The sequence below is a fragment of the Phoenix dactylifera genome, chromosome 7, assembly GCF_051530095.1.
Source record: "Phoenix dactylifera cultivar Ajwa chromosome 7, Ajwa_hap1_PhDact_Kaust_v1.1, whole genome shotgun sequence".
Lineage (NCBI taxonomy): Eukaryota > Viridiplantae > Streptophyta > Magnoliopsida > Arecales > Arecaceae > Phoenix > Phoenix dactylifera.
Genome location: NC_143196.1, coordinates 4,271,113 through 4,284,094, shown reverse-complemented (window position 1 = coordinate 4,284,094; position 12,982 = coordinate 4,271,113). Strand labels below are relative to the sequence as shown.

The following is a 12,982-nucleotide window of genomic DNA, read 5'->3' as shown; positions in this document are numbered from 1 at the left end:
ATCATGAGAGGGGCCACTGCTATTTGTGTGTGTTAAATGCATGCCCTTCAAATAGAATAAAGGGCTGCCCTTTGATCAATGCAGTGCTTGGAAACCTTTAATGGAAATCCCAACACAGCCTCCTCTCTTGCCCTGGTATTTACTGCTGTCATAAACCATCCCCACTTTAAGAATTTAGAACTTCAGAACACAGGACAGCAGCACAGCAGAAAGACAAAGCTTTTGGACCCAAGGATCCTCTCTCTCTCTCTCTCTCTCTCTCTCTCTCTCTCTCTCTCCCTGCCACAACAATAATCACCCCTGCCCCCCTTCTGGCTCCACCCTCCCTTAATCCCTTGTCCTGAGCTCAGCATCCCTGCCCACATCCTCTCTGTCTGTCCCATCCCCTCTACCTTTTTCCCTCATGCTCTCCTTCATAAGTAAACTGGGGAGAGACATGAACTCATAGATATTCTAGCACAGGAGCAGGCTCAGAGAGAGAGAGAGAGAGAGAGAGAGAGGAATCCATGGAAGAGGAGGCTAAGGATGGAAGGAAGAATCCCAGCAGGAAGTGGACACCAATGGAGAGGAGGTCTCATCCCACCACCCTGAGGGAGTTATCCAACTCTAGTCAGCACCCACTCCATGATGTGTACTATTATCAGAGGAGATACCAGGCCTACCCAGCTCTTCTTCCGCTCCCTCTCCCTCTACCTCCCCCAATACTACTTCAGCTCCCTCCAACACCACCTCTCCTCCAGAGCAACACGCCTAAATCAAAACCTCACGGCCAGAAGTCTCTGTGGAAAAAGAAGCCACTTCATGCCGCCTCGTTGGAAACCCAGGTCGCAGTCCTGCCTATTCCTCAAGGTATGCAATGGTCTTTACTCATTCTACACATTTATTTTCTTTTTTTTTGACGTTCGTATCAAAGGTGAGACCTTTTTGTTTCCATTGCTTTTGTGTTGCATTGTTCCATTCTTTGTAGCTTGTAGGCTGTCTATTGAGTTGTTTATTAGGTAGCAATCGATGAAGGATGAAAGGCAAACAAAAAGCTTAAATCTTGATACTTTTGAGGATATCCCAGATGCATTTGTAGATGTTGGTTCTTTTTATGTTTTGGGTCCTTTAAATCCTAATATAAGTGATATAAGATATTCTAGCTCTGCTCTAGATGAACTGAGCCTCCTTGCACATTTTTATTGTGGTGGTGAATGGGAAGGATCCTACAAAGTATTTATGGTACTTTTCTTTGCAACCTTGGAATGGCTCCTTGCTTGGTGGTAGCTTAGGTTTTTCCTACAACTTCTGCTAATCACTTACACTGTCAAAATGTTCAACTTTTAAGCAGCTATGGAGGTAATCCAACAGAAAACTAATCCCTTATCAGGAAAGAAAGGCGCCGCAGCGGATGGAAAACCTTTAAGTTGCCACACAGAACATGTGGGCAGTCCTCAAGCTTCGGTGGCGGCCCGAAGGCCGGATTCTGGCGGCGACGAGGGCTCCTTTATTCCCCTTATTGCCAACCATTTTCCTGTCCAATTTGATCCCTCACAAAAAATTTTCCATTACAATGTTGATATATCTCCATGTCCATCCAAGGAAATTGCCCGGATGATCAAGAGGAAGCTGGTGCAGGATCACTCCGATATGCTTTCTGGTGCGCTGCCGGTCTTCGATGGTCGGAACAATTTATACAGCCCCATTGAGTTCCGAGGTGATAGGCTTGAGTTCTTCATAACTCTGCCAATTCCCTCGGCGAAATCCTTGCATTCGGAAAATGGTGGTAATTTGGTGGAGAAACAGAAGTCTAAGCTCTTCAGGGTAAACATTAGGCTAGCTTCCAAATTAAGTGGCCAGGATTTGAACAGATATTTAAAAGAAGAGGGTGATGGTGTCCCTCTTCCTCAGGATTATCTTCATGCATTGGATGTTGCCTTGCGCGAGAGCCCAACGGAGAACTGCATTCCTATGGGCCGGTCTTTGTATACCAAGTCCATGGGAGGAGTCAAAGACATTGGTGGAGGAGCTGTGGGATTGAGAGGGTTCTTCCAGAGCCTTAGACCAACCCAACAAGGCCTATCTCTCAATGTTGATTTCTCAGTGACAGCTTTTCATGAAAGCATAGGCATCATTCCTTACCTACAGAAACGCTGTGAATTCTTACGAGATCTTTCGCAGAGGAAAACCAGGGGATTGGTGGGAGAAGAGAAGAAAGAAGTTGAGAAGGCCTTGAAGAACATTAGGATCTTTGTCTGCCATAGAGAAACAGATCAGAGGTACCGGGTTTATAGCCTGACCGATGAAGCAACGGAGAACCTCAAGTTCAGAGACAGAGATGGGAAGGATCTGATGTTGGTGGATTATTTCAAGGATCACTACAACCATGACATTCAATTCAGAAACCTTCCGTGCTTGCAGATCAGTAGAAGCAAGCCATGTTATCTGCCAATGGAGCTCTGCATTGTCTGTGAAGGCCAGAAATTTCTTGGAAAGCTTTCCGATGAGCAGACTGCAAGAATACTTAAGATGGGCTGCCAGAGGCCTGGAGAGCGGAAGGACATCATCAATGGTGTCATGGGAGGTGCGGTTGGTCCGACAAGGTAGCTGCTACATACAACTAACTGAATTATACTGTAAAGAAGCTTCAAATTATTTTAGAATAATTCCACTCCAAATCATATTAATTTAGCGTTTCTTCTTTCATGCATACTACTTTCTTCGTCTCGTAACACTTGTAACTTGCACTGTTTCATTGCAGTGGATGCTATGCTGATGAGTTCAAGATCAAAGTTTCAAAAGAGATGACCCAGCTTTTTGGAAGAGTCCTTCAGCCTCCCAAACTAAAACTTGGTGATGGTGGGCATGTTAGAGATATAACTCCAAACAGACATGATCGGCAGTGGAACTTGATGAACAGCCATGTTGCTGAAGGTTCCCAAATTAGAAGGTGGGCTCTGATAAGCTTCGGTGGCACCCCGGAGCAGCGGTCCTTCATTCCTAGGTTCATAAACCAGCTCTCTAATAGGTGCCAGCAGCTTGGCATTTTTTTGAACAGGAACACAATCCTAAGCCCACTATATGAGCACATGTATGTGCTGAATAATGTGTCAACTTTGGAAGCCAAGCTCAAGAGAATCCATGAAGCTGCATCAGGGAACCTCCAACTGCTCATGTGCGTAATGGAGAAAAAGCACAGGGGCTATGCCGATTTGAAGAGAATTGCCGAGACCGGTATAGGGGTGATGAGTCAGTGCTGTTTATATTCCAATCTCAGCAAGCTCAGCTCACAATTCCTGGCCAATTTATCTCTTAAAATCAATGCAAAGCTTGGGGGCTGCAACGTGGTACTGTATAACACTATACCCTGCCAAATTCCCAGGATATTCAGAGACGATGAGCCGGTGATCTTTATGGGTGCCGATGTCACGCACCCGCACCCGCTCGATGACTTCAGCCCATCTGTTGCTGCCGTTGTTGGCAGCATGAATTGGCCTGCAGCAAACAAGTACATTTCTAGGATGAGGTCTCAGACGCACCGACAAGAGATCATCAAAGACCTGGAAGAGATGGTAGGCGAGCTACTTGAGGAGTTCTTCCTTACGGTTGGCAAACTCCCTTGCAGAGTTATTTTCTTCAGAGATGGCGTGAGCGAGACTCAGTTTTACAAGGTGCTGAAGGAAGAGTTGCAGGCCATAAGAGCAGCATGTTCCAAGTTCCCCAATTACAAGCCCACCATCACCTTCGCAGTGGTCCAGAAGAGGCACCATACAAGGCTCTTCATAAATGAGAAGAATGCCTCCTCTTGCCAGTTTGTTGATGAAAACATACCACCTGGAACTGTCGTTGATACCGTGATAACCCATCCAAGGGAATTTGATTTTTATCTGTGCAGCCATTGGGGGATGAAAGGAACGAGCAGGCCAACTCATTATCATATCCTGTGGGATGAGAACAATTTCAAATCCGACGAAGTGCAGAAGTTGATTCACAGTCTCTGCTACACATTTGTGAGATGCACCAAGCCAGTTTCTCTTGTGCCTCCTGCATACTATGCTCACCTTGCAGCATATAGAGGCAGATTGTATCTCGATAGGTCAGACTCCATGCTATGTGCCCGAACTACACTGTCTAGAGCCGCACCGCTGCAGACTGCACCACTGCCAAAGCTTCGAGATAATGTCAAGAAGCTTATGTTCTACTGCTGATATTGGCTAAGAAGAGTTCATTTCGAGAGCTTCTCAAGCTTTTTTAAAGGTATCTTGTTTGATCTATCAGTGCAGCATAATCAGAATTTTCTATCGCATCGGTTTGATGCGCAAAAGAAGAAGATGACATGCTGAACTTACTGAAGTTTTTTTGATTCCTGGAGCATCTATATTCTTATATGCTGACCAGGTAATTACCCCCCTGTTAACTTGTGCATCTCGGTCTAAATAGGAATCTTGTATTTGTAGGTATATGTTTGTGAAATGTTCAAGCATGCAACCAGTTATGAATTGTAGGACACCATTATACTGGCTGATGCAACTGCAGATGTTTTTTGTAATGCAGTGGAATCATCATCCATTTGGAACTGTCATTCTCAATGTAGTTCATTATAGTACGACTATTCTTCTGCCTGCCCAAAAAGTTCTGAACCTCAGACATTCTTCCATGGGTAAGCTAGCTTGATGATATGATCATTTCACGATCGAAAGATGATTGCCAATATGTTGGGTCACTTAAAACCATTACAATAGACAAGCCTTACACTGAAATACAGCCTCTCAAGCATGATTATTGAGATTATGATTTATGGTTGATCGATCCTTTTCTTCTTGTTCGTATTATGTCATGATCGACATTATCTCTTCACTAAACAGCAACAGAATTAGTGGAAGAACCACACTCATCTCTAAAATGGATATAATGGAAATAAACTACTGTATGAAATAATTAATTATTCAACCACACCAAGTAACTTCAGTTTCTGCAGTTATTTCATGACGACAACAATATATGATTTGCTGTTGAGCTTATAGTCCTCTTTGTCTAGATTTTTGTTCATTATTATTATTCATTATGATGCCTTCTGCCTCATCGAAATCGCTTATCAAATTATACATTTTGTGCCTGCAATGCAATTGCTGAAAGCTTAAATGAGTCCTTCCAATAACTATTAATTTGATCATCGCCAATAGAAGCATTACAGTAATAAAAAAATGTTGTCATCCAGCCTTTTTCGTTTCAATCTCAACCAAGCCACAGATCCATGTGATGAACCCGACAAAAGCGAATTGCAACCTTGAGAGGATCCATCACGTCTGAAGCAGTGGAAACTGTTCCATTGGTGCACATTGAACCTTTGGCATCATTGTGTAAATTATTGCGTTCACTCTGTTAGAGTCCTTCCAGATGAACTTTGAAATATTCTAGCGTTCTCTTTTCTTTGCTGTTTTACTTTGAAACAGTAGAATTCTATCATCCAAATTTAAATCCATGGAAGATTGTAAGGGGGTGCAAGCCTTGACGAAATTAACTGCTGATTACAGTCAAGTGCTTGTGTGGTTGAGGTTTTTCTTCACCGAAACTTGTCATATATTTTGTCTATTTACTGTGTTACGTTAAATTAAGTCTAAAAGAATAATGCAGCTCATTGTCTCCAATAGAAGCATAAGCAATCTTCTTTTTCTTCCATGCTTGCAATCGCATGGAAGCAGTGCTCTTGTTGGAGCCCATTGGCTCTCACTTTGTGCAATTACACTCATTCACTTTGTCCAATAAAAGGTGAGAAAACCTTGAAGAATGAAGCTACATTACGAGATCTTAATCAGCCAATGTAATAAAATGGGACAAAATTATCAGTTTTATTTAAGTTAAATTCAATATTTTGAGGAAAATTTATTGGAAATGATAGAAAACAATATTTTGGTACAATATTGTTAGAGTCAGCAAATTTGTCGGAACAACTCCCTTTTATCAAAAAAAATAATAATAATATTGGAACACCGCATAAAGCCAAACCACATGCGTCACGTCATAACCACGAGTCCATTGGAATGCAGGACAAGAATATTATTCAATATTTCTGGGTGCCTGTGCCGGGAATCATCATGCTCTACGTTTAATATCCATGACAAGGACATTTCATTTGATTCCAGAGTTGCCGTTTTGTCTCCTTCCTTTATGCTCTACGTTTAATGCTCCTCCTCCTTTAAAGCCCTTTTCCTTCCTTCCCTCCCTCCTTCCTTTATTGCCACCAGAGCTCCTCTTTCTCGTTTTATACTTTGAACCTTGAAGTTCCAACCCCCTCCCAAATCATCACACCTCCTTTTTACCAGCTCAGCTCTCTTTCCTCTTTCTATCTCCCTTCCCTTTTTTATCTCCTCTCGTTTTGCCTTCTCTTCGCAGCAGAAGTCTTTTTATCTCAACCCAAACAACTCTCCATTCAATGCAAAGCAAAGCTCTGGACTCCACATCATATCAACTGTCAGAAGCCACAAAGATTCTCTCTCCTGCACACTATATATTATTTTAAAGCAAGTCTTAAAAGCTCATGTTTTGCATCGGATCATTACCTGTCCACTGTTCATGTCCCACGTAGTACCAAACGTAATGCAAAGTTAACAAGAATTAAAAAGTAAGTACTTAGAAATACTAGAGTAGGTCGAGGCACGGCCAACCGGCGAGGAGAACAGCAGTTCCTAGCCCAGCACCTGACACCCCCTCCTGCTCTCCTTCTGCTATCTTTTCTGATGAGCAAGGGAACAGACCAACAGTGACCACTCAAAGGCCAAAGGGCTCCACCCTCCCATTAACTCTGCCTTTTGGTCCATTTTGTCTCCCTTCCCCATCCCTCTCTCTCTCTTTCTTCACTTCCTTGGTGGGTGTATTGTATAAAGAACGAAAAGCTGGCGGCATTGTGATGAGTGAATGAGAGAGAAGACTCGCCTAATATATTACATGCGTTTACAAAGAATGGAAAGAGGATGGAAGTTGGAAGAAAAGGCATTTGTACCGGCATACCTCAAAGTTTTGGCGAGGGACAGAACGCAGGCAAGCCGTATTCACTGTTATGGCCACAACGCCATTGTTGTTTCTTTGACCCGGTTATCTTGCCGAGAGGCTGCTGGGTTTGCTGGTCGGTTACTTGGGTACTTACTGCCACCTTCTCGCGTGAATGACCTCTCTCTCTCTCTCTCTCTGTGCGCGCTGTCAGAGAAAAAGCCTGAAAGGATGGATGTACGTGGAGCATGCAATGCTGAGCACTCTCCTCCTTCGCCAGTGAATAAACTTCTCGGCCCGATACAAACTTTGGTTTTATCCGATTGAAAAAAAAAGCTGAAAAGGAATGAGCGTCTGTGTAAGTTCCAGTTCCTTGTTTTACAAGGAGAAAAGCATTGATTACGAAGTTCTTTGTCCATCCTCTTCTACACCTTGTGGTTTGGTGTAGTGTGAGAATAAGATCGCAGCTTTTTTTCCCCCACTATATTAATTTTTTTTAAATTTTTCATCCATCTTTATCATCTCTATATCTAGAATCCTATCGAGACCAATATTTAGATCCTCTTCTACCCTGCGTTTGAGCTTTTAAGCAGCCACTAATGGAGGTCTCGCTTGCTCCTCCCTCTACCACAGCCCCCTTGTCGTCGGCACTCCTTGTCTGCTATCTTCGCGATTTACCCCGGCCTTGGACTTCCCGTTCCGCCCACGCTTCTTCTTCTGTGACGGAAAAGCGAAACGGAGGTTTTTCCATCTTGCTCTCTTTGTTTTTTATCAAAAAGCCATTCAACATGGCACGATTCGCTATGCCAATGGAAATGGATCGATTAGAATACGACACAACTGCTGCAAGATCTGAGCCAAAGGCATGTTTATATTGTAAAAAAATATATTCGCATAGCATGTCCCCTCGATGGCAAGTTGGCACCCAAGGAATTAGGCTTGTCATATCAGCCGTTTACAAAGGCATTTTCCTCGAATAATGGAGGGATCATAGCCTGCACCATCTAAAGCGCCGACGTGACCGTGCACCGTCCCAATCATCTTCATCTGGTTGCCATGGCCCACAAAGTGACGACGCCCTCGTTAGACGCCGGTCCATTTGATTGACCCAATCTAGATGCTGGCCCAACCACTGGATTTTCATAGATCAGCTGCAGGCAATGAGCAGCAGCAAATGCGCGAAGAAATAGAAGATCTGCACAGTTATTGGACTGCACGATTTTCGGTGCAGAGTCGAGAGCACGACATGTTCAGCATGTGCTCTCAGCTAGTTCAGTCATCTTAGAGAATGACTCGGCTATGGTCGTCAGCTGGATCCAGAGGGGTCCAATGGTCGTTGCTACTGACCATCGTTTGATTCGCAATATCTGGATGATGATGAGGGACGAAGGGGTTATCCAGGTGCTGTATATGTTTAGAAAAGCTAACGGGGCTGCAGATTGGATGGTCACCTACGTGGCTAACCATGTCAGTAGCATTTTGTGGGTGGATAATGGGGAGCTGCCTCGGGAGCTCTGTGATATTTTATTTTTCGATTTTATTGGGTGCATCCGTATATATGTTATATGAATTACCATATATAACTTATATGGTAATTCATATAACTTATTCCCATGAAAACTTATGTTTTATTCGATTGGTAGTGTAAGCTTTTCTTATTGAGCTATGTACATACCTATTTACTTTTTTTCTCTTTCCAGACGAATAGGATCACTAGAAATGAAGGATGGTCTGTGTTTGAAATTCGCACTAGCAAGCTTAGCAATTTGTAACAGAATTTTAGTTCTTTAATTAACTTTGAATTTGTAATTGATGACTTTCTGAATTTTGAGATTATTAGCTTTTGGTATTTATATTTGGATTTAAACATTTTGAACCAGTAGTACTAAGTTTATTACTGAATTGAAAATAGAATTGGATCCTCTTATTATATTTTAGCCATGATGGACTTTTGGGCTAATTACGATTGTTGGTTTCATATGATTGTGAGTTGTACTCTCGGTAGCATGGTCGTGTTATATTCCATATTTAGATCATGACAATTAGAGTTGATTTGACCTATAACCTATGTGGACTTGAAGACACTACAACATGGCTCGTTGAGGTTAACCATAGGCCGATCATGGTATTTTTTATTAGATTTGAATGGATTTCGATCTTTAGGCTGACTAGGACGTCAAAGGTTAAACAGAAGGAATATGTGAAGACCCGAGTAAATATATAAAGATTTTGAATATTCATATAAAATTAAAAAATATTTTTAACTATTTTTTTTGGATGAGCGCCTTAGAATAAAAGGAGCGGCCCAGTCTCTAAGGCAAAGAAGGGCACCAACAAAACCGAGAGCAAGTTCTACATGCAAGAATATTGGATCATCATACAAAGGAACCTCATTTCACATTTTTGGTTCACATTTCGGTCTCCAGGCCAACTTCACTTGCGAGGGGAAAATACTGTCATGTGGTTACCTCACTTCCTCACCTCGAGTAGAACAATCAACTTTGCTTTCACATTTGATATTGTAAATATTTTTTCTATAAATAAAACCTGGGTGGGTTTTCATACCCTCCCTTTACATCAAAAAATATATATATATTGGATCATCATACTGGCAATTAAAACGTACACGGTACACCACAAATATATTATTTATTGATTTAAAGATAATGAATATAAATATGTACTTTTTAATCCTCCCATAAGCCCATATCATTTAGTCCGAGGATAGCCAGAGGCCGCTTCTCTCCAAAAAGTCACACCAGTAGAAAACCTAGCGGCTAACAGATTTTAATCACTTTCAACCTGTTTTTTGTAAATAATACGAAATATGCCATCAATGGCAACCCGCATTCTTTTATTAGAAAATCTTGCACCACAACCCCAAGAGGAGGTACGTCGAACGCAAGTACCTTACCTTCCTCCTCGGGTTCTGCACCCTTGCTCTTTTTTTTTTAATATGGTAAATGCGGCATTTTATATAGCTCTAACTTAAGTACATCCTGCCAAATCACAAGAAAGTAAAGTATACAAAGAAGAGAGAAGGTCTCCTATACAGTCCCCTTAGGCTCCGGCCCAAAGAAGGCCCACCGCAAAGAAAGCCTCAAAGACAAAACAGAAAAAAAAAACAGGACACTTTTAGCGAGTTCATCTTAGGCCGGTCCACTATAGAAAAGACTTTAAAGACAAAAAGGAAAGAAAAAAAAGATCCTTCTTAGTGAATTCGCCTTAGGCCTCCAAATGTATTGAGCCGCTCCTGCCTCGTTGGCACTGTTCTCTGCAACCTCGCCCTCACCGACATCGACCTCCAGGTCTAGGTCGCCGGTGTCGAGGTGGGGTGGTCAGAGGAGGGGCAAGACGACGACGGGCAGTTCTACTGCGCCCATGAGATCAAGAGGGCTAGGGCTCAGAGCTTGATCTCTCAGACATTTAGCTCCAAAAAGCTATACACCCACTCTGTAAGCGCGCCCAACCCAAAATGGAATCGGGACCATGATTTGGCAGATTGATGAAGCGGTTGGATTGGTTGCACCATTTACTGCCGTGATTTTTTTGTCTTCTTTCTTCTTTTTTTTCCAAAAAATGAAGCAGCATACATCTTGGTGGTACGTATCAGTTGGTACCCTTATACTGTTTCAATGTACACTTGTTCTTTAATCCAAATGAAATTTTTTTCCATTCATGTTTCCAAATTGAACAGATGCAATCACTTTCTTATATTTGCACTTCCAGTTTTGTTGTAATGTAACCATTTCCTGTCATTGCTTGGTCATGTGAAAGAAGCCATTACCTTCGTGGGACAGCTGATTCATTTTCTAAAATATATAGATTATTTTTAATATAGAATTTTAGCAAAATTTTCAACAAGGATTTCTTTTCCTCATATTTCTTCTTTCTTTCTTGCTCTTTTTTTTTAATTTTCTTGAAAAAAAAAAAAACAGGAGGAGTTTTCAGGAGAGATTATCATGACAGATAGACATTGGGATCACAGAAAATTCTCTATTTTTTGGTTCTTGGAAGAAAAGATAATTCTTACCTTTTACAATTGACCTGATATTTTTAGGCTAAAATTCTATCGGATTTATAGATTGGGCCACCCATTTGAGCATGTATCAACCAAACACCATTCAGCTCAAATCGACTTACATTTTTTTTTCCTCTGTAGCCGAATAGGTAAGATCTGAGTTGAGTTTGGATAGGCTCTTAAAAAAATATAAGCTAGATGGACGAAGGGACCCAATTCTTTCATAATTCAGTCCAGTTCTTTAGTAATATCCAAACTAAGTCTTTGATCTTTTTGATTCTAGCAAGTGTTTTAGTTCCAAAATGAAAGATAAGAGCATGCTTAGGCACTTAGACAATCTTACCTAAGTGATATCTCTTGCAGGAGATATACACAGCACACCACAAAAGAAACTTGATATGTAACCGCATGCCTGCCGTTACACATCGAGTTGGAATATCATATACCGCAGGAAACATCCCTCTAGCATAACGGACACCGAAGAGGATAACCTTCTCTTTGGTTTTTCCTTTCCATCTTCTTGAATTTCTTTCTTCGATTTCTATATCCAAGCATGCCTATAATGACATCGATAGAAAAAACTTTTCAAGAAAAACATCACTCAGTTTGCATCAGCAGTGAAACACGAAGAAAGCACCTATTCTTGCTAAGGGTTAGTCTTCTATTTGCTAAGGGTTAGCATTCTTTTCTAATGAGTCAAAAAAAAAAAAACAACAAAACACAAACATGAAAATTAAAAGTAAAAGAAAGAAAGCTATTCTTATAATAAATGAGAGATAAATGGAAATAAAATATCTTGAGGGTTACTTGATTTCCACATTCATCAAATGATTTTTTTTTTTTTTTAATGTCTTCAAGGGTTAGGTAGAAATGCCAACTGCTAAGTTGGCAAAGTCACCTGTCTTGATTTAAAACATTTGAATCTGATCCCACCCTCTTTTCAACTAGGCTTCGCTTTTTTTTTCCAGAACTAGGCTTCCACCCCCTCCATAAATAATCATAAATTTTTAGAATTTAGAGAAGATAAGATTTCTTGACAGAGGCAACAAAAAAATCTACGTTAGAATTTGCGTGATCTAGCAACAACTCAGATTTTATAAAATCTGAATTGTAGGACTCAAATCATAAGATATTGCAAATTAAGGTTGGACCACTGGGAAAGATGAACATTATTAAATTTTAAGACTAGCTTACAATCATATCTTATAGAGAAAAATCTACATATACTGGATTCAGACATATCTTAACCTCAACTCTTTTGTTCTATGCATCATGATGATCGAATCTAGCAATATAGTTTTAGTTCACAATTAAATCTTCAGTCCTACCAAGTTGCAGTGATCTTCCAAAGCCTCCTTAAACTCGGTGATTACAATAATGTAGCCATCAGCAACATCATACATGCTAATATACATGAATATGTTCTTATTTTGACTCAGATTTTTCGCACACAATGCAGGAGGTACATGTACCAGTTATGTTAGGGCATCCAGATCAAGCTGAGAATCCTAGACCTCATGAAATCATATAGGTGGTGACCAGCCCAAATCCGTACCCCAATATTTTAGGTTCCTTCTCGCTCTCTAACCTGCCTTTCTAGGTTCAACTTAAAGCTCCAAGGTTTGCAAAAAAATACCTGAAACTTGACCGTGGGCAATTCTGGCTTTCAGGGAAATTCCTTCTCTGTTTGTATTGATGCACTGTACCTAACCAATCATAGAAACAAATTTGAAGCAGTTGAAAGAAGAAGAGGAAAGGGCTATGTACCGCAGTAACAGGAATATAGTGTCCGAATCACACTCTAAGTCAGTCCCAGTGCTATCTTCAATAAACTAGCGTTATTCTCATTTCTATTCTCTCTACCCAGCACTTATATAAACAGAGAAATGACCCCCACAGTCCTTGAGTCATCTCCAGCCAGCTCTGCCAAGAAAAAGACACCAAAAAACCATGGTCTCTCCTTCTTCCCTGCCGATATTTACAAGAATTGGTATT

General features: G+C 41.1%; 1 protein-coding gene across 1 annotated transcript; it reads left to right on the top strand.

Moving 5' to 3' along the window:
- Positions 1 to 4,690, top strand: AGO7 (Argonaute family protein). Its single transcript, XM_008788990.6, has 3 exons — positions 1 to 849; positions 1,331 to 2,582; positions 2,741 to 4,690. The coding sequence occupies exons 1-3, from the start codon at positions 507 to 509 to the stop codon at positions 4,185 to 4,187; spliced, it is 3,042 nt and encodes a 1,013-aa protein (XP_008787212.3). The 5' UTR covers positions 1 to 506; the 3' UTR covers positions 4,188 to 4,690.
- The last annotated feature ends 8,292 nt before the right edge of the window (positions 4,691 to 12,982 follow it).

What these genes read in the sequence shown, in the direction of transcription:
- AGO7 (XM_008788990.6), top strand. Translation starts at nt 507, where the DNA reads ATGGAAGAGGAGGCTAAGGATGGAAGGAAGAATCCCAGCAGGAAGTGG. An exon ending in AGTCCTGCCTATTCCTCAAG is followed by an intron (nt 850 to 1,330) that starts GTATGCAATGGT and finishes ACTTTTAAGCAG; the next exon opens with CTATGGAGGTAATCCAACAG. An exon ending in GGTGCGGTTGGTCCGACAAG is followed by an intron (nt 2,583 to 2,740) that starts GTAGCTGCTACA and finishes GTTTCATTGCAG; the next exon opens with TGGATGCTATGCTGATGAGT.